Raw genomic sequence first — 20,204 nt, 5'->3', positions numbered from 1 at the left:
GTAAACAGGTAAGAATTTCCGCATACCAAGTTTATTATGATGCACTCCAATTATTACTTTTAAAAAAGTTAACGTGTTAGCGTGTTAATTTCCATGAACGTGTATAATCATTGTGCTATGTACATTGTATCTAACATGATCAAGCAGTTATTGACTTTTTATAATATTCACTTATGGCAGGGAGCATGTATCAGGCTGTGGGTCCATAGACTATATCAGATTTGCTTTGAATAAATGAATTTATACTTAATATTTACTAACATATTTATAAATAAGATATAAATTGTAATATTATTTAACATATAAAACCATGTATATGGTGAGATTTTTATGCAAGTTTACAAGTCATTATAAGGTACAAATTACAACATTTCATTTAATTGTAAAGTGCCTTCAACAGCAGACCATGTCCTTCTCGTATTGCGTTGCGCTTATGATGGATCACGTGACATTCGTCATTGGTGAGCTCACGTGTACTTGTCCAAGACTGGTCATACACCACAAAGTGACATTCATTGGTCTAAAATCAAAATCAAAAATACAGATAATGATGAGATATGAATGGAATATCGTGCTGTTGAATTTAAAAAAGAGCGTTCGAATCGATGTACACCGTACCTGTCCGTTGAATCTCGTCGTGATTGTCATCTTGTAATTAAAACCAGACACAACCTGATAGAGAACAAATTGAAACATGATGAAAAGGTCGTGTATTTCTATATCTTTAAAATGATTTAGAATAGATTTCTGTTAAAGTACAATTTTCATGAGAGACGTTTCGTACCTGAGACCAAGCATGGTCGACAGAAATGGATCCATCGTTGACGGCATTAGTCCTGGAGGCGTGAGTACTCACGGCAAACTGGGCCATCTCCTGGACCAACGGGTCATTGGCATCGATTGGACAAAACCCCCCTAGAGTCGTCCCGGGTGGACCGCATGCTAGGGCAGTTCCTACTGAAATTAGAACAAGCAATACAGAACGGGCTATCATGGTATGTGTAAGTAGAAGCACGGTGCCTGTTACAAATGTAGGGCTGTACGTCTTATCTCTTGAAAGTGAAACATCACAGGTCATCGGTCTATAGAGGTTGTTGTATAAGGGACCAGAGATGGTAAATAGTTAGTTATGATGCAAGAGTTGTTATACACGTGTACACTGTATTTATATGGTTCAGGTTGTGATTATTTATCATTCAAGGTAATATATTCACTCTGACCAAGTGCATGCAAGGCAGGCGGAATTCCTGAAAATATCCAATCAATTTACAATATAATGAATCTGAAACGTACAATGCATTGAATATTCGTTTGTTTAGGAGAACAGATAAACCCCTTTTCTTTCCAGAATATCGTGCATGGTCATTTAGACATGCGTGTTAAAAATCAAGGTTTTAGAAATGGTAATCTTGCAAAACTTTGAATTTACATCCCTATTGTAAATTAAAAATTTATAATATAAAATAATATAATGAAATATTTTTTTATTGATTAACAACAGTGTGCAACGAATACATCAGTCTGTGCAATCTGAAATATTTAGCACGTGACGAATGCGCGGGTGTAAAGGGGGGGGGGTGCTGTGATATTTAGTTTTGGTTAAAAAAAATTAACAAAAAAAGCAAAGTATTTGTAAATATATATTGGAAACATGGATCCCTTTTTTAATGTATGATGATATACAGTGTATATAAATAATATAATGTATAATGCTCAAGAAATTGATAATTTTTCTTATAGGCCTAATCAATCCCTATTTCTCATGAAATTCCTTCCACCAATATAAGCGATGTTAGATAGTCAAGTCAAATTATCTTGTTTTCTAAACATAAATAAACTTATCTATAAAACATGTTATAATAATTTACATTGCAGTGTCGTTTTAAATTTCTATCGAATTAGTCGACGTCTGACTTAACTTTAAACAACATGGCGGCGAAAACAAGGTGGCAGGGGATAGTTTTTTTGGTCGAGGAAATGTGAGGCAGATAGTGCTCATATATGTGATTTAATTTTTCAGTGGATTTTTAAATTTGCTAAAATTGGTTTGCATGCAGGGGACACATGGTCCCGACTCTTGAGAATTTTTAAACATTTCAGAATAAAACAAGTACAACTTACATATAGCACTATAAAGAATAGCCAGGGACAGTCTCAACATTTTCTGAAAAATGGCCCTTTTTTCACATTTTCACGGGTCCAGAACCACGCTCCAGTCCCGAGCAACTGCCATAAACTACCATAGGATTGGTAGCTTAATGTATACCCATGCAAATAATCACCAATTGATGGGGGGTCAATCACCTTCTTTTCGAGTGACATTTCGTGTTCTGAACCCACCCTACTTTTCAAGCACAAAACCGAAAGTGAAAATTTTGGCCACAGTTTCGCATTTTCATTCCATATCGGATGAAAAGTGCTACCAATAATAAAGTGTCATATATCAATGAAATTGACATGAGCTCCTCTATCCACAAAATGAATGCAATAAATATTCTACCAATTTATACCCCTCAAATAACCAGCCGAACCCCAGGTTCTCCCTTTATTTCAAAATTTTGACCGGGTCTTTCCTTCGAAACTATCCCCTGCCACCTTTAACTTTTAGAGTTTGTTTCTCTCTAATTAAAACACTTTAAAATCAGAAAGTTCATGCAATTCTGAGTAAAACCTTTCAAATTTGGTCTGATTTCATTGAAAAATAAAAAAGTTATGGCTGTTTAAGTATTACCCCCTTTCCCGGCTGAATCACCTTAACCTGTTTCTGTAAGGTTTTTAAGATACATCATGACTTCTTTCAATCCAAAAGACATTTTTTCTTTAAAAATCAGTTATAACAAGAAACCTTTATCCCTATCTGATGTAAAAAACATTGAAATATTCACATTTAGTAACAACATATAGGAGAATTCGACTCATATGTATCACCTATCCCCCTGCAAATGGGAATAAGAAAAAACACATTATTACTCCTTGCAATCAACTTTTTTGTTTCTAAATGGTACTAACAGGTTTAAAAACTCTATTGGAACACAAAAGCAACCTATTTGGAACACAAAACCTTCCCTTTCATCTTTTCAAAAGGGACAGGTACCTAGAAAATGGCAATCAGGCATCTTACCCGAGGAGTAATTCCCCAAATATGCTGAAAGGATGATGATGAAACCTAATTTCTCTGTTTATTCTTTAACCAATACCAAAAGATCTAGATTTATTTGTTATAAAGATTGAAATACATGTTTTTCATACAAAGAAATACCAAATTTGATCATCATGACCACACCCCCATAATGAGGTGGGAATACATGCAAATGACAAATGGTTAAAAAATGCACACAAATTCAATTTTTCTTGGTATATTTTCAATAAAGAAGAAACCAAACATATGTGTTTTGTTTTAAATGAGAGAAATTTTATGTATGCTTGAGATTTTATCAAAAGAAATGTGAAATAAAGGCTATTTTTGGTTGTCGGTGAAGAAAATTGAAGGGGGGGGGGGGGGGTGCTTTTTTGACAATCAGACATTTTAAAATTGTTTATAATGACTTAAAATGCAGATATTAACTATTTAGAATTACATGTAATTACATGTAAATTACATGTAGCACATGTAAAATATATATTTAGCCCTAAAATCAACTTTTTGTCAGTTTTAGCTTGAGAAAGAACAATATTTTACAATTTCTTATCAAATCTAAGGGTTTAAAACTTCATAAAACTGCATGGCTGTCAATTTATTTCATGAAAATGGCACAATATTATTCAGTTAATCCAAATTCAACCCAAAATCTAATTTCAATACTAATAATATGCCTATAAAGGGTTTTAATTTAAGGAAAAACCCAAAATACTAGAAAATTGCACTTTTTCTAAGGACCACCCCCTGCTACATTTTGGCCCCTAAATCTCATCACAGCGTTGAGAAATCATAAAAATTCAGCCAGTTTCCCATTTTACACACATTGAACATCTTTTCTGTACCCATGTTGTTAAACTTAAAGCCTATTAAAAATTTGACATTTTCTTGAAGGTGGCAGGGGATAGTTTTTTTGGTCGAGGAAATGTGAGGCAGATAGTGCTCATATATGTGATTTAATTTTTCAGTGGATTTTTAAATTTGCTAAAATTGGTTTGCATGCAGGGGACACATGGTCCCGACTCTTGAGAATTTTTAAACATTTCAGAATAAAACAAGTACAACTTACATATAGCACTATAAAGAATAGCCAGGGACAGTCTCAACATTTTCTGAAAAATGGCCCTTTTTTCACATTTTCACGGGTCCAGAACCACGCTCCAGTCCCGAGCAACTGCCATAAACTACCATAGGATTGGTAGCTTAATGTATACCCATGCAAATAATCACCAATTGATGGGGGGTCAATCACCTTCTTTTCGAGTGACATTTCGTGTTCTGAACCCACCCTACTTTTCAAGCACAAAACCGAAAGTGAAAATTTTGGCCACAGTTTCGCATTTTCATTCCATATCGGATGAAAAGTGCTACCAATAATAAAGTGTCATATATCAATGAAATTGACATGAGCTCCTCTATCCACAAAATGAATGCAATAAATATTCTACCAATTTATACCCCTCAAATAACCAGCCGAACCCCAGGTTCTCCCTTTATTTCAAAATTTTGACCGGGTCTTTCCTTCGAAACTATCCCCTGCCACCTTTAACTTTTAGAGTTTGTTTCTCTCTAATTAAAACACTTTAAAATCAGAAAGTTCATGCAATTCTGAGTAAAACCTTTCAAATTTGGTCTGATTTCATTGAAAAATAAAAAAGTTATGGCTGTTTAAGTATTACCCCCTTTCCCGGCTGAATCACCTTAACCTGTTTCTGTAAGGTTTTTAAGATACATCATGACTTCTTTCAATCCAAAAGACATTTTTTCTTTAAAAATCAGTTATAACAAGAAACCTTTATCCCTATCTGATGTAAAAAACATTGAAATATTCACATTTAGTAACAACATATAGGAGAATTCGACTCATATGTATCACCTATCCCCCTGCAAATGGGAATAAGAAAAAACACATTATTACTCCTTGCAATCAACTTTTTTGTTTCTAAATGGTACTAACAGGTTTAAAAACTCTATTGGAACACAAAAGCAACCTATTTGGAACACAAAACCTTCCCTTTCATCTTTTCAAAAGGGACAGGTACCTAGAAAATGGCAATCAGGCATCTTACCCGAGGAGTAATTCCCCAAATATGCTGAAAGGATGATGATGAAACCTAATTTCTCTGTTTATTCTTTAACCAATACCAAAAGATCTAGATTTATTTGTTATAAAGATTGAAATACATGTTTTTCATACAAAGAAATACCAAATTTGATCATCATGACCACACCCCCATAATGAGGTGGGAATACATGCAAATGACAAATGGTTAAAAAATGCACACAAATTCAATTTTTCTTGGTATATTTTCAATAAAGAAGAAACCAAACATATGTGTTTTGTTTTAAATGAGAGAAATTTTATGTATGCTTGAGATTTTATCAAAAGAAATGTGAAATAAAGGCTATTTTTGGTTGTCGGTGAAGAAAATTGAAGGGGGGGGGGGGGGGGTGCTTTTTTGACAATCAGACATTTTAAAATTGTTTATAATGACTTAAAATGCAGATATTAACTATTTAGAATTACATGTAATTACATGTAAATTACATGTAGCACATGTAAAATATATATTTAGCCCTAAAATCAACTTTTTGTCAGTTTTAGCTTGAGAAAGAACAATATTTTACAATTTCTTATCAAATCTAAGGGTTTAAAACTTCATAAAACTGCATGGCTGTCAATTTATTTCATGAAAATGGCACAATATTATTCAGTTAATCCAAATTCAACCCAAAATCTAATTTCAATACTAATAATATGCCTATAAAGGGTTTTAATTTAAGGAAAAACCCAAAATACTAGAAAATTGCACTTTTTCTAAGGACCACCCCCTGCTACATTTTGGCCCCTAAATCTCATCACAGCGTTGAGAAATCATAAAAATTCAGCCAGTTTCCCATTTTACACACATTGAACATCTTTTCTGTACCCATGTTGTTAAACTTAAAGCCTATTAAAAATTTGACATTTTCTTGAAGGTGGCAGGGGATAGTTTTTTTGGTCGAGGAAATGTGAGGCAGATAGTGCTCATATATGTGATTTAATTTTTCAGTGGATTTTTAAATTTGCTAAAATTGGTTTGCATGCAGGGGACACATGGTCCCGACTCTTGAGAATTTTTAAACATTTCAGAATAAAACAAGTACAACTTACATATAGCACTATAAAGAATAGCCAGGGACAGTCTCAACATTTTCTGAAAAATGGCCCTTTTTTCACATTTTCACGGGTCCAGAACCACGCTCCAGTCCCGAGCAACTGCCATAAACTACCATAGGATTGGTAGCTTAATGTATACCCATGCAAATAATCACCAATTGATGGGGGGTCAATCACCTTCTTTTCGAGTGACATTTCGTGTTCTGAACCCACCCTACTTTTCAAGCACAAAACCGAAAGTGAAAATTTTGGCCACAGTTTCGCATTTTCATTCCATATCGGATGAAAAGTGCTACCAATAATAAAGTGTCATATATCAATGAAATTGACATGAGCTCCTCTATCCACAAAATGAATGCAATAAATATTCTACCAATTTATACCCCTCAAATAACCAGCCGAACCCCAGGTTCTCCCTTTATTTCAAAATTTTGACCGGGTCTTTCCTTCGAAACTATCCCCTGCCACCTTTAACTTTTAGAGTTTGTTTCTCTCTAATTAAAACACTTTAAAATCAGAAAGTTCATGCAATTCTGAGTAAAACCTTTCAAATTTGGTCTGATTTCATTGAAAAATAAAAAAGTTATGGCTGTTTAAGTATTACCCCCTTTCCCGGCTGAATCACCTTAACCTGTTTCTGTAAGGTTTTTAAGATACATCATGACTTCTTTCAATCCAAAAGACATTTTTTCTTTAAAAATCAGTTATAACAAGAAACCTTTATCCCTATCTGATGTAAAAAACATTGAAATATTCACATTTAGTAACAACATATAGGAGAATTCGACTCATATGTATCACCTATCCCCCTGCAAATGGGAATAAGAAAAAACACATTATTACTCCTTGCAATCAACTTTTTTGTTTCTAAATGGTACTAACAGGTTTAAAAACTCTATTGGAACACAAAAGCAACCTATTTGGAACACAAAACCTTCCCTTTCATCTTTTCAAAAGGGACAGGTACCTAGAAAATGGCAATCAGGCATCTTACCCGAGGAGTAATTCCCCAAATATGCTGAAAGGATGATGATGAAACCTAATTTCTCTGTTTATTCTTTAACCAATACCAAAAGATCTAGATTTATTTGTTATAAAGATTGAAATACATGTTTTTCATACAAAGAAATACCAAATTTGATCATCATGACCACACCCCCATAATGAGGTGGGAATACATGCAAATGACAAATGGTTAAAAAATGCACACAAATTCAATTTTTCTTGGTATATTTTCAATAAAGAAGAAACCAAACATATGTGTTTTGTTTTAAATGAGAGAAATTTTATGTATGCTTGAGATTTTATCAAAAGAAATGTGAAATAAAGGCTATTTTTGGTTGTCGGTGAAGAAAATTGAAGGGGGGGGGGGGGGGTGCTTTTTTGACAATCAGACATTTTAAAATTGTTTATAATGACTTAAAATGCAGATATTAACTATTTAGAATTACATGTAATTACATGTAAATTACATGTAGCACATGTAAAATATATATTTAGCCCTAAAATCAACTTTTTGTCAGTTTTAGCTTGAGAAAGAACAATATTTTACAATTTCTTATCAAATCTAAGGGTTTAAAACTTCATAAAACTGCATGGCTGTCAATTTATTTCATGAAAATGGCACAATATTATTCAGTTAATCCAAATTCAACCCAAAATCTAATTTCAATACTAATAATATGCCTATAAAGGGTTTTAATTTAAGGAAAAACCCAAAATACTAGAAAATTGCACTTTTTCTAAGGACCACCCCCTGCTACATTTTGGCCCCTAAATCTCATCACAGCGTTGAGAAATCATAAAAATTCAGCCAGTTTCCCATTTTACACACATTGAACATCTTTTCTGTACCCATGTTGTTAAACTTAAAGCCTATTAAAAATTTGACATTTTCTTGAAGGTGGCAGGGGATAGTTTTTTTGGTCGAGGAAATGTGAGGCAGATAGTGCTCATATATGTGATTTAATTTTTCAGTGGATTTTTAAATTTGCTAAAATTGGTTTGCATGCAGGGGACACATGGTCCCGACTCTTGAGAATTTTTAAACATTTCAGAATAAAACAAGTACAACTTACATATAGCACTATAAAGAATAGCCAGGGACAGTCTCAACATTTTCTGAAAAATGGCCCTTTTTTCACATTTTCACGGGTCCAGAACCACGCTCCAGTCCCGAGCAACTGCCATAAACTACCATAGGATTGGTAGCTTAATGTATACCCATGCAAATAATCACCAATTGATGGGGGGTCAATCACCTTCTTTTCGAGTGACATTTCGTGTTCTGAACCCACCCTACTTTTCAAGCACAAAACCGAAAGTGAAAATTTTGGCCACAGTTTCGCATTTTCATTCCATATCGGATGAAAAGTGCTACCAATAATAAAGTGTCATATATCAATGAAATTGACATGAGCTCCTCTATCCACAAAATGAATGCAATAAATATTCTACCAATTTATACCCCTCAAATAACCAGCCGAACCCCAGGTTCTCCCTTTATTTCAAAATTTTGACCGGGTCTTTCCTTCGAAACTATCCCCTGCCACCCAAACAACATGTGCCAAGGGGATTTTAAAAACGTTAAAGCTTGAAGATAAAGGTATCTTAAACGATATGCATTCTTTGCATTCATTCTTAAATTATTCTTTGTTAAGAATTTCGACTATAGTGATTAATTAGAACTCTTCTTTCAAACAAGTAACTGTGTTTATGGGATGACACCTGCACAAACATGTTTGGTAACAGACCACTTCATTTAGGTCACGGTATTTAAAAATAAGGATCAGCATAATTATAATTACGCTGATTAATAAACCTTTCCACAATCGAGTTATGATTTGTGCTTAAGGTAAATTAAACCGTAACTACTTGTTAAATTGAGTAAAAAAAAATAAAAAATGCAGAAAAGTAATGTATCTTCTAAATGATCATATGTTACTGCATTGCTTATTATTATGAAATTAAAGAACATAATCAACATAAGTCATTGTTCATTAAGGTAATGTAGTATAAGTAATTAGATGTTCCTTAGTAAAAAAAAGAACCCTGCCTGTAAAGAATTTTAACACTCTTACTAATTACGACATCCAATTACTCACTGAGTGACCAATCTGTCATTAATTGAAAAGTAATTAATAATGAGGCAGCTGAACAGTTTAGTGACATGTGGAATACATATTAAACAATGAAGCACTGTCTTTCACAGTCCATACCAGACTTAAGATAAAGAATCCTTGATTAAGAAATCCATCAAGAAAAATTAACCATTAAAATAATAAGCAGGTAATATTAATCTTTAATGTATGTATGCAAAGCCTAGCAAATAATTCAAGTTGCATGAATCAGTCATTCAGATAAGGCGATGGCTGAGCTTGGAATGGTTAATGTATCAATGGAGTTTGACAGTCAGGAAGAGAGGGAGGAACACCCATGTGATATATGCCATGTATCCTACACAACAGATGTGGTAAGTCAGGATGTGAGGAAACAATTCATCATTTTAAATGTTCCCATACCTTTTAAAGGAAATATTTTTCATACAATAAAGATAATGATTAAGATGATGATAACAGAATTTGTTTCAGTATATTAAAGAGGTTTTCTGATCAACAAATTACTATAAATTGTTTTAACAACTATTTTCTATTACATGTACCTTAAACTTTTTTCATCCTTGTAGGAACTGAGAGATCATCACTGGTCTTTAATGCATCATATTAAGATGGAAAAACAGAAAAAGTAAGATTGTTTGTGCTTCATTGTGACCATTATAATCATCATGGATAGTTAAAGTGAACAAAATGAAATTTGCTCTTAAAATACTTTCACTTCCATGAATAAAAAGTTACCCAGGTACACAGTTATTCCATGTAAACAATGACTCTACTTTGTTAACTAGGGGTAGTGTTCACAACTGCACTCTGTGTTTCATGACGTGTGCCAACATCATAGAATACGGCAAGCATCTGAACGAGGAGAAACACAAGCGGGCAATTGAGGACAGCCGGCGACAGCGGGAGGAGGAGGACCTGTTGATGGGGAGGGACGTCCTGATGGCCCGCATCAGGTCAGTGACTGGTGAACTAATAAATGTTCTAAAGATGTAATGACTCAGCAAATTATAGTAATTTGTGGTGACTTGGCAAAAATTGTCAGTCTCCACAATACATGTGCCCCACTGTTGTATTGTACCAATTTTCCTTGAGATTACCTTCAAGCGCTTCCACATTTTCTTTGACTCTCACATGCTAGAGGGCTTACTGATTTACTTACCCCAATGATGTGTCTATCCAGACAATAATTAAAATAAACATGTAGAAGTGATACATGAGGGTTCTTCTACTTACTGTATGTAAAACTTTCTTTTAGGGAGAAAGAAGAAAGGGAGAGGAAAAAATATCAGAACAAACAGATAAACAATGAAGAAAAGAAGAATGGGGACAATAATTTGTCAGATCCTGAAGCAAAAAAGAACAAACATGTTGGCAAACGTCGAAGTGAAAGACTTAACAACCGAAATAATGGGACTGGTCACCAGAGGTCCTTCTCTCTCCCGGGACGGAATCCTGGGCAACAGTACAGACACCCACCCTGGGAGCACCAGGCACACAATGATGATTTTCATGTAGACCGAACAGGAAGTAACTTTGTGGAGCCCTCTAGGGGCCAGTGGAATGGAGGCTATGGCAATTACCAAGAGAATCAGTGGAATCGGAATATGGGCTTCCAAAAGTTTGGAGCACACGCTCCAAATCAGAATTTCCACCAACCTTATCATGATAATGGAGCATACAATATGCATGGTCAGTATGAAAGTAATGGCTGGACTATAGACAGAAGAGGAATGAGAGATGATAGGGGACAAGGCCACTACAGGAATCAATATAATGATGATTTCTATACTGACCCAAACTCTCCCTATGTGTTGGAGAATTCTGGATTTCCTGAAAGGAGTTGGCAGTATGGAGAGCCATCTGGGAGATACCAAGACAATCACTCAGGGAGAGGAAGAAATCCCAACAGATGGAGTAGAAATAATTCACCAAGGGAAGATACTAGAACTCATGGCTTCAGAAATGGAAATGTTAGGAATACAGCAAATGTACCCAGGGACAGTCGCCAACCAGCTAACAATGTACAAGCTAAAAATGAAAGTGTATCTAATTCTAAGAAAAATGGAAGGCCTCAAGAGAAAAATGGAAGACCTCAAGAGAAAATTAATGAAATGCATTTAGATGTAAGATCAAAGGTCATAGATGATGAAGTTACTTTTTCTTTCAAGAAACCAACAAGTCCAAAAAGTGAGAAATATATTGAAAGTATAAGAGAAAGTAGAAATAGGTCAGAAAGCTGTGAAAAAGTAGCTAATAAACGAAGGCGATACAATTCACCATCACATTCCCATGAACCCACAAGCAGGCAAGATAAAGATTCTAAGAATACTCACATTAGATTTGCTGATGAGGAGATTACAGGAAAACCTTTCCAGCATTTTGATGAAGCAGATAGTACCACTAGCAGTGGAGACAAGGAGGAGCTGTCCAGTGGCTCAAGTGGAAAGAAAGGGAGTGGGGGGAGCAAGGAGAGAAAAAAAGGCATATTAAAGAAAAAGAAGAAAAATGGAGGTAAAGGATCACCTCTGGGATCTCCCAAAAGGTCAAATAGAAAAGGGCGGGAAGATAAGGGAGGGGAGGGAGTGTTAGAAAAGGCTGAAAAACTGTGTAGAGAACTCCGAGAAAAGCGGGAAAAGGCAAAACTTGAGAGGGAGAGGAAAATGAAGTTAGAACAACAAGAAAAGCTGGACAACATTAATCAGGAATTGAAAAACCTGCAAGATAAGAGTCAGGAATATGTTAAAGGACACATTTTAACAGAAGAAATGAAGCTACCAGATGCACCCAGTGCTAAAGAAAATACAGAAAAAGAATCTAGTCATGGTAAAAGTACTAACCTAAGTCAGCCCAACAAAGAAATTGAGAAAATAAGGCAGAGCATTGAGAAAAGTGTACAGAGTGTCAACGAAATAGATAAGCTTCAGAGTTCGTTAGGACTGGAAAGAAGTTCTGGAAAGAAAGACATGAGCAGTAGCACAAATAAATCAGTATCAGTGAATTCAGAGAAATCGGGGAAAGATTCTGTCAGGAAAGAAACCTCGACAAAACCAGACAGTGTTGAAACAAGGAAGCCAGGACTCAGAGAAGAAATCAGTTCTGCATCGTCCAAAAAACCTAAAGAAAAGCCAAACACTGAGGCTCTGTTAAAAATGGTGAATTCTCCAAGGTCAAGGAAGGAGAGGAAACAGTTGGCTGAAATGATAAGGTCTTATGCTCAGTCTCAGAAGAAGTTGTCATTGCCTCGGTACAATCTCCAGTTGTCAGGGAGTTATGATGACAATCTCGATGGTAGAATTGAGGAGCTGAGATTAGAAGAACTGTCCCCTGAAGTACAGATACAGATTGCTCAGCTCATGGAAGCAGAAGCCACCCCTGACCTAAATGACCTGGAGATGGCATTAATGTCCAGTTCAGAGAAGAGAAAAAGTGGAAGAGGAAAATCAGGAAAAGATGATGGTATAGCAGTGCCTAATTCCGTAGCTTCAGCAAGAGATCAGCATCATGGATTGGAAAGAGTGCTACAGGGCACTTCAAAAGAAAGACAGAGGACACTGTCTACAGACTCTGATAGAACTGGAACCACATTGAGAAGGAGAGAAGATTCAGCACAGCCTTTGAAATTTAGTGACCTTTCTACATCTGTTATGACAAAAACTGAACCCATGGATTTGGAGTATGAGAAAGCAGCTCAAATACCTTCTAGGAGTCCAGACACAATGGCTAGTCATGTGACTTCTACCACAAATCTTGGGGAGACTGAAAAATCTATACAAACACATAATGTCTCAGTACCCAGAATGCCTCAGTTTTCAGATCAGCTTCCTCGGAGATCATCAACACAAATGGATGCTGCTCTGCCCAGTCTGTCAGGTAGATTTTTTAAAAAGTCTTCAAATTGATAAAAAAAAAAAAAAATCTGTGGACTGTAATGAAAAAAGGATTCATATTAAATATGAAATGAGAGATTTTCTCTTTTTAAGGTTCTTTGTCATCTCTGGAGAGTGGTCGGTCCACAGAGAGTTTCTTTGACACGGTGTATGACATAAGCGTTAAGGAGGAAGCCCTGCGGAAAGACCTGACAGAAGCCGACCAGTTTATTCAGTATTTCAGGAATGTGATAGAGGAGGCCTCCATTCAACTGAACCGTTACAATGAGAAAAAGCTGCGGGTTTGTTTGTGTTCATTCTTGACTTAGTTTTAAAAAACAGTTAGAGCAAAAAGGTTTACTGGTACATAGTATGATAAATTAATATTTATGGCCAAGTCAGTTTCAATTCAACAGTTAAAGTTTATGGTAAACTGTATGGTTATAACAATATTTTATTTACTCCCTGGCACTGCCAGACTTTTGGCTACAAGCATATTTTGTTGTTAGTATTTTATGATAATTTCCTTAATGTACATGTCAGAATTTTTTTTATTTCACTGGTAATATGAAATTCACATACTTATAAAATGTAGATCGTTTTCTTGGTTAAGATTCATGTACCAGATAAGCACAAGATAAATGCCTCAGCAACAGGCTTACCTAATAAAGCTGTCAAATAGTATGAAATCTTATGAATCATAGGTGAGAAATTATTTGTGGACTGTTGGTAAGAAAAGTTTGCTTTTGAGAAAAGCACTCATCGGTCACACTTTGGGACTGTCTTGATTTAGGTGTAAAATGAATATTGTAATCTACATTATTTTACTGGAATCCATTACTTAATAACCCCCATTGTTGGTGTCTTTAAACAGTTGCAGACTGAGGAAGAGAAGCTCCGTAGCCAGAGACTGAGACTTCTTCAAGGTTAGTAACTGCCTTCCCTTCAGATTTATTTATCAAAATCATACATGTACAGTCAGATATAGACCCCTTCACGATAACTGCGGTATTGCTCTTTTGTAGGGCAAATATATATCGCATAGTCCCCTAACTCCGTCACCACCCTAACTCCGTCACTTTCGGGAAACTCCTCGCCGTTTGAAATCAAGTACGATTATGACGTCATTTTTTTCAAGTCAAAAATCATTAATCAAATGTCAACAATTTGCAACGGTTAAATTTAAGAATGTGTCAAAAAATAACAGAATTAAACCTTGTTCATTTTATGCACCATTAATTGTGTGAAATCAGCTAAAACTTTTTCACGAGTGCACTAAAATATCGATTTTTCTGGCATGCGGGCCCATTCGACCATTTACGGTGGTCAGCCATTTTTAGAGAGGTCAAGATGAAACATTTCACATGAAATGCATTTTTGATTAAGGTAATTAATGCATTTTTTTCAGTCCGCAATAGCCTTTATGCACTACTCTTGATGATAACGTCAAATCGCTCATGCCGATACTTTTGCCTTATACAGGGTATAGATATCTCCGGTATATCGCTATTTAGAATATGCTACATTTCTAAAACGTAATAAATAAATGATATAATAAGTAATTTATTAGTTAATGATATAAAATATTTGAAATATGTAAGGACATAAATCAAACGGCATCCATACATTCTGAAAAGGCCATTGTGATTGTTGTTACAAGGACCCATTTTTTATTCTGGCGATCATTTCATTTCGATGAAATTAAATACAATTTAAATTGTATGCACCATTTTAACTTATTATAACTTGGCCTAGATATAAATGGAGTTTTAACTAAATTGTTAATGTGTCTTCATTCCCTGGCGTATCATAGAGCATGTGGGTGACGGAGTTAGGTTCATAAGATATAATAAGCACGCGTGATAAAAGTCGTATATAAATTATATTGTTTCAGATTATATTTAGTGATTGCAAATGATAAAAACCACAAAAAATAATTTACAGAGAAATGCGGGAGGTTTTCTGCTTATGGTGACGGAGTTTGGGTATACGGGGATATACTTTGCCAAATTTTTAGTAGGTTGATTAATTAAATGACGTAAATGAAACAATTGATGTTACGTCATATTTCACCAAATTATGTCATTTTGCCCTGTAAAAGAGCATTACCGCAGTTACTGTGAAGGGGTTAATTGATATAAGTAATAAGTAACCATTCCAAAGGTCAAAGTCAACATTTCTAGCTCTATTTTTTGCTTGAATTGCTGTATATGTATATTAGTATGGAACTAACAAATGAGAGAGAAGTATACTTTATTTTATTTCACAGATTTTTTTTTCAAAGATAAAAAATATGTTTATGGAAAAGGACAAGAAAATTAAAGGATTTACATATGTATATGTTTGTTTATGTAATAGAGGAACATACCTGTATGTTGGAAATGACTTTGTTAAGGAATACATATACCTGGAAGTTATACCCCCGCAAACGAAGTTTAGGGGGGTATATTGGTTTCACCATGTCCGTCTGTCCGTCTGTCTGTCCGTCCGTCTGTCCGTCTGTCTGTAGACGCAACTTTGTCCCCCCTATAGAATTTTTTATTACTGCATGGAACAGTTTGAAAATTTGTACATATGTTGAACACCATCTGAAGATGTGCACCTGCAATTTTTTTTAAGATCAGACAAGATTTAATGATGTTATGACAGTTTTCATTTTCCTTATTCTATATATTGTACACTAATGTTGAAAAGTAAGGGAGGTAATCCTTACAGATTTTATTAATTAATTAATAGAAAACACTCTAACATATATTTATATAAATACATCCAGATGGAGGTTTTTTTTGTCTTTATGTCTTAATTAATTAAAAAAAAATATTTTTTATAAGTATTCTATCAACTGACAATGCAAAGTTTTTTGTTTGTCAAAATGATAAATTCTTAGGAGCTAATAAGAACATCAAAGACAAGTGTGGCTGAATTCATTTGTCCCAAGGGAGCCATTATCTGAGCCATGGTTGAGATGGAGCATGTGTTTAGGGGAAATTGATAATCTGTAAAATGGGTAATGGTTTTGGGGCTATTTTAAAACTGTTTCATGTAAACCAAAATTTCTATCATTATAAGGAAATAAATAATATCATTATTAATAAAGAAGTTAAACTATTTTTAGAGGTTGTTTAAATTTATTTGTCAAGTAAATTGATGAAGTGACCTATTGGACATTAATTTAAATGAAATTCAAAATTACTGATATGATTGTAGTGTTTTGGCAATTTTAAAATTGTTTGTAATATTAAATTTTCTTTTTACATATTTTTACATAGTATGGTAATTATGGTAATGTTTTGGGAGTTTATTAAATTTAACAAGCTCATCCAAAGAAAATCATAGTCCTATGGGATTAATTTTCTGATATGGAGTTCCATTGTGCCATAGGAGAAAGTGAGGAAAATTTGAAACAACTAATTGCATCTGTCAAGACTCTTATTAGAAAGATATTGAAAGTTTTATCAACAGAAGAGCATTGCTTGGCCACCGGTATTTCCATTTACTGCAAAGGGAGGGGTTATTGTCATTTTGTTGGTTTTTCTTTAAATCAATTAAATTAAAAAAAATATATCAGATACATACATTTGTAAATATATTACTGTTATAGATATGTATTTACAGTGAAATTCTTACAATTTTGATTTTAATTTTTCTTTGTTGACTAATTTTTTTTTTTTTTACAATTCTAGAAATTTTTTTGTATGTGTTCCAAACTTTTATTATTCAATTATTTGTCCCATTTGAAATTAGCCTTGCGGGGGTATTAGTCCCATTAGGACAGTTCTAGTTTGCTTTCTATTCTTTTACATGTTTACCATAGTTAAACATTCCTGATTTGTAGAAGCCAGACTCCAGCAGAGATCTGGGCAGTCAACACCTCAGCTCTCGGAGTTTGAAGACCAACCTAGGGGTCAAGGTCGAGAGGATACCGGGACGGTCACAAACCCAGGTCACAGTTCTCTGACTCCTGCCCCCAAGGTATCGTCCAAAAATGACCCTCACTCAAGTACTTTGTTAAATGTTTTGAATCGTAACCAGCGTCTAGAGCCAGAACGCGATAGACAGGGTTTTGGTTCTTCGTTTGGCACTGCTAACTCCCCAGTTCAAGCTAACCTCAATCACCCAGCTTCTGATTCCATTCTTGCTCAGTTGAGAAATTTGTCCTCAAGTCTGCAACAGGAAACTATTTCCATGGAGACTGAGAATAAATTAGATTTTAGTTTACCCAGGGATTTGGGTTCTATTAAAAAGGAACCTGAAGAATTGTATATAAGTCCTGATAGTGTTACCTCAACTCAGGGAACTCAAGGTGGTATACCCACCCAGAGCAAAGATCAACCAGGTAATAAAGAAGACAGCAGAGTCAAGTTAGGAGCAGTTAGAGGCAGTCCAGACAGTCCTGTACAGAAAACAACAATCATGAGTGAGCCAGCAGCAGCTAGAAAAGTGACAGACACTAACTCTCTTCCACCAAAACCTGTAAAATCAACTAAACCCCCAGTGAACAAAAAGCCAGAGAGTTCTGATTCAAAGACTAGCACAGATGTAGCTCACAGTACGGAACTGAGAGATGCAGGGTTCATAACTCTGAATTCCTTGATCAAAACATCAAACCTTACAGAGGATATAGACTCTGATGACGAACCTCTGGCAAATGTGATGAGGCGACAAAGGCAGGATTCGTTGAGATCAGAAGACAGTCAGAAGAGATGCGAGAGTGACGACAGCGCCAGCGACGGGAAGAAGTTCAACATGCGATACATGGGGACACTGGGTGTGGACAGCAAGGCTTTTCTGACTCAGCTAGGAAAATGTCAGAGTGGCAGCAAACCTCAGGGCCCTTCTTATGTGGTTCTGGACAAAGACACAGATGCTTACCAACAGATTCAATCTCTTATTAAAGGAGGGAAAAACGACAAGGAAAGTTCAGGGACAGCTTCTGCTGCTGTGGAAAAGAAGACGGCAGATAGAGGGACCAAGAGTCTGCGGGGGGGACATGTCAGTGATTCTAATTACGAAAGTGTGAATAGTAACTGCTCGCTCGGTGAACAAATCAAACAGTATGCAAATCTGAACAAGAAAGGGGCAAAGAAGAAGTCCGAGGAGAATGTCGTGGTTGTGAATTCTGATTCGGACAGTGAAAGAAGTGATAGAACGCTTCAGGAGGACCCCGCCCTTCTGAGTGATAGCTGTACCCCGGTCAGGATGGTCAAGTCCTGCTCCAGCGGACTACAGAACCTAAACCTAGACTCCAGCCCACAGCTTGCCACAAACCAGCACACTCGCGTCAGAAGGGAAGAGGAGCAGACAGTGCGATCAGCAGACGAGAGCCGAAGCACATCACCATTCAGGAAGAAGTTGAGGACCAAAAAAGAGAGGGACAGAACTTCCTCAAGGAAACAGAAGGAAGACTATGTCCTAGATTCCAGCTCTGATGGAGGACACTCAGTAGATGAGGATAGTGTTCCAAAGATAACGGAAATTAAACAGCAACTGGTATTTAAGGTTGGTGGTTGGATTAAGTCCTAGATGTGCTTTTTAGGCAGATGTGAAAGTTTCAGTTATTTGTTTTCTGCATGAAGTTTTATTTGGGTGTATGGAAAATTTTTCAGTTTATTTTTCAATTATTTTGAAATCACCTTTTGTTAACACTTGATTTGAATTTATAAGGTATTTACCATGTGAATGATAATGTTATAAAAAAATTTGATTCCAAAGAATTTTAACTGAAAATGTAATTTGTTAAACAAAAATAAGATGTAATTTAAGCTTTGTGAATGTAAGTACTGAAGATTTTGAATTGCAATATTCATGGATAGTCATTTTCAGCCATAAACTTATTTAAGGGAAGTGTTCCCAAGATATATGTTATTCTATTGTAATATTGTTATCGCCTCTTAACTCGCTGAAGCACTGCAATATATTCTCAACACTGCTCCCTTTGATTAGTCCCTCAGTAATATCCCAGCAGCCCTGAGGGCCGAGGGACTAGATTCTGAGGAGGCGGGGCTCGTAGAGACGGGGTCAGAGGACACAGATCAGGTGGTTTGTGTCAAGCAGGAAGTGGTGTTAACGGACCCACAGCGCCGCCTACTGGAGGACGTACAGCTGGAATCGGAGTCGGAGGACAATCGACAGTTGGCCGTAGAGGCCCGGGAGAGGTGAGACACTGATGTTGGGTGTAAAACATGTATGACACCAGTGGCTGTGTCAAGTGTTGTCAGTTCTAATAAGTACTTTGTGCACCTACTGTGGTCGTTGTGGTAGTAGTCATTATGTCAAGTATTAACTAGGTTTTTTTTTATTGTTTCATATGGAATGTTAATGTTGCGACATTGCAGCAAAAAAAAAACATTTAGGATGATTATAAATTTTGCAGCAGTGATGGCCAGTGTTTATAATGTATGGAACAATTTTAAAATTACTCATGTTTAACTCAATAGTATACTGGTTGTACTACATTCAAAGGCTGTCCCTTGACAAAGAAGTGATGGAGAACTTCAGGAAGGCTGTGGAGAACATGAAGTCGACCTTGGGCCTGTCTGCTCTTCAGACCCCTGAGGACTTATTCCTACCCACCGTGAGGGACCCTGTCCAGTTCCCGGGGCCGAAGGAAGTTATCTCTGGCCTGGAGGTGCATGATGGGTCCCTGTATGTCTCGTACCAAGGCAAAGTCATCAACAAGTTCAACCTTCAGGTATGGACCTGCACTCACACTGATCATTTTGATAAAGTCCTATGAATGTAGGAAAAAAATATCTTCACAGGTTTAAAAACTTGTATGATTTGTAATATATGTACCAGACAAAAGCTGAGATGAAATTATTGAATTAATTTCTAGCTCTGTTATTTAATTATGAAATGAATCTCAGATACTGATATTGCATATGGTAAACTTTATTGGAACTAAAGATCGATATTATTCTTAT

General features: G+C 35.7%; 2 protein-coding genes across 4 annotated transcripts in view; one reads left to right on the top strand and one right to left on the bottom strand.

The window, feature by feature from the left end:
• Positions 1 to 315: 315 nt before the first annotated feature.
• On the bottom strand, positions 316 to 1,093 carry LOC128177849 (uncharacterized). The gene is made up of 3 exons (XM_052844736.1): positions 785 to 1,093; positions 619 to 672; positions 316 to 520 (listed from the first exon to the last, which is right to left on the bottom strand). Exons 1-3 carry the CDS (start codon positions 1,076 to 1,078, stop codon positions 377 to 379), a joined length of 492 nt encoding a protein of 163 aa, XP_052700696.1. The 5' UTR covers positions 1,079 to 1,093; the 3' UTR covers positions 316 to 376.
• An 825-nt stretch (positions 1,094 to 1,918) lies between these two features.
• LOC128175875 (zinc finger protein 106-like) overlaps positions 1,919 to 20,204 on the top strand; it is a 23,540-nt gene continuing 5,254 nt past the window's right edge. The window contains exons 1-12 of one of the 3 annotated variants that reach the window (XM_052841735.1): positions 1,919 to 1,945; positions 8,853 to 8,901; positions 9,648 to 9,768; positions 9,982 to 10,040; positions 10,201 to 10,368; positions 10,671 to 13,285; positions 13,396 to 13,583; positions 14,156 to 14,207; positions 17,117 to 17,253; positions 17,575 to 18,780; positions 19,225 to 19,436; positions 19,744 to 19,972. In XM_052841735.1, coding sequence (XP_052697695.1) covers positions 9,664 to 9,768; positions 9,982 to 10,040; positions 10,201 to 10,368; positions 10,671 to 13,285; positions 13,396 to 13,583; positions 14,156 to 14,207; positions 17,117 to 17,253; positions 17,575 to 18,780; positions 19,225 to 19,436; positions 19,744 to 19,972 — 4,971 coding nt within the window. In that variant the 5' untranslated portion in view covers positions 1,919 to 1,945; positions 8,853 to 8,901; positions 9,648 to 9,663. Of the gene's footprint in view, positions 1,946 to 8,852; positions 8,902 to 9,647; positions 9,769 to 9,981; positions 10,041 to 10,200; positions 10,369 to 10,670; positions 13,286 to 13,395; positions 13,584 to 14,155; positions 14,208 to 17,116; positions 18,781 to 19,224; positions 19,437 to 19,743; positions 19,973 to 20,204 lie in introns of all 3 variants that reach the window. The other 2 variants (XM_052841736.1, XM_052841734.1) reach the window with 2 other exon arrangements.

The sequence above is a fragment of the Crassostrea angulata genome, chromosome 3 (assembly GCF_025612915.1).
Source record: "Crassostrea angulata isolate pt1a10 chromosome 3, ASM2561291v2, whole genome shotgun sequence".
In the NCBI taxonomy this organism is placed as follows: Eukaryota; Metazoa; Mollusca; class Bivalvia; order Ostreida; family Ostreidae; genus Magallana; species Magallana angulata.
This window is presented reverse-complemented; position numbering and strand designations above follow the sequence as displayed.

Bases quoted from the DNA above. Each gene is read 5' to 3' on its own strand.
- LOC128177849 (XM_052844736.1), bottom strand. From the start codon at position 1,078: ATGACCTGTGATGTTTCACTTTCAAGAGATAAGACGTACAGCCCTACA. The intron at 673-784 runs GTACGAAACGTC...GTTCTCTATCAG, and splicing joins TCGACCATGCTTGGTCTCAG to GTTGTGTCTGGTTTTAATTA. The intron at 521-618 runs GTACGGTGTACA...TTTTGATTTTAG, and splicing joins CGACGAGATTCAACGGACAG to ACCAATGAATGTCACTTTGT.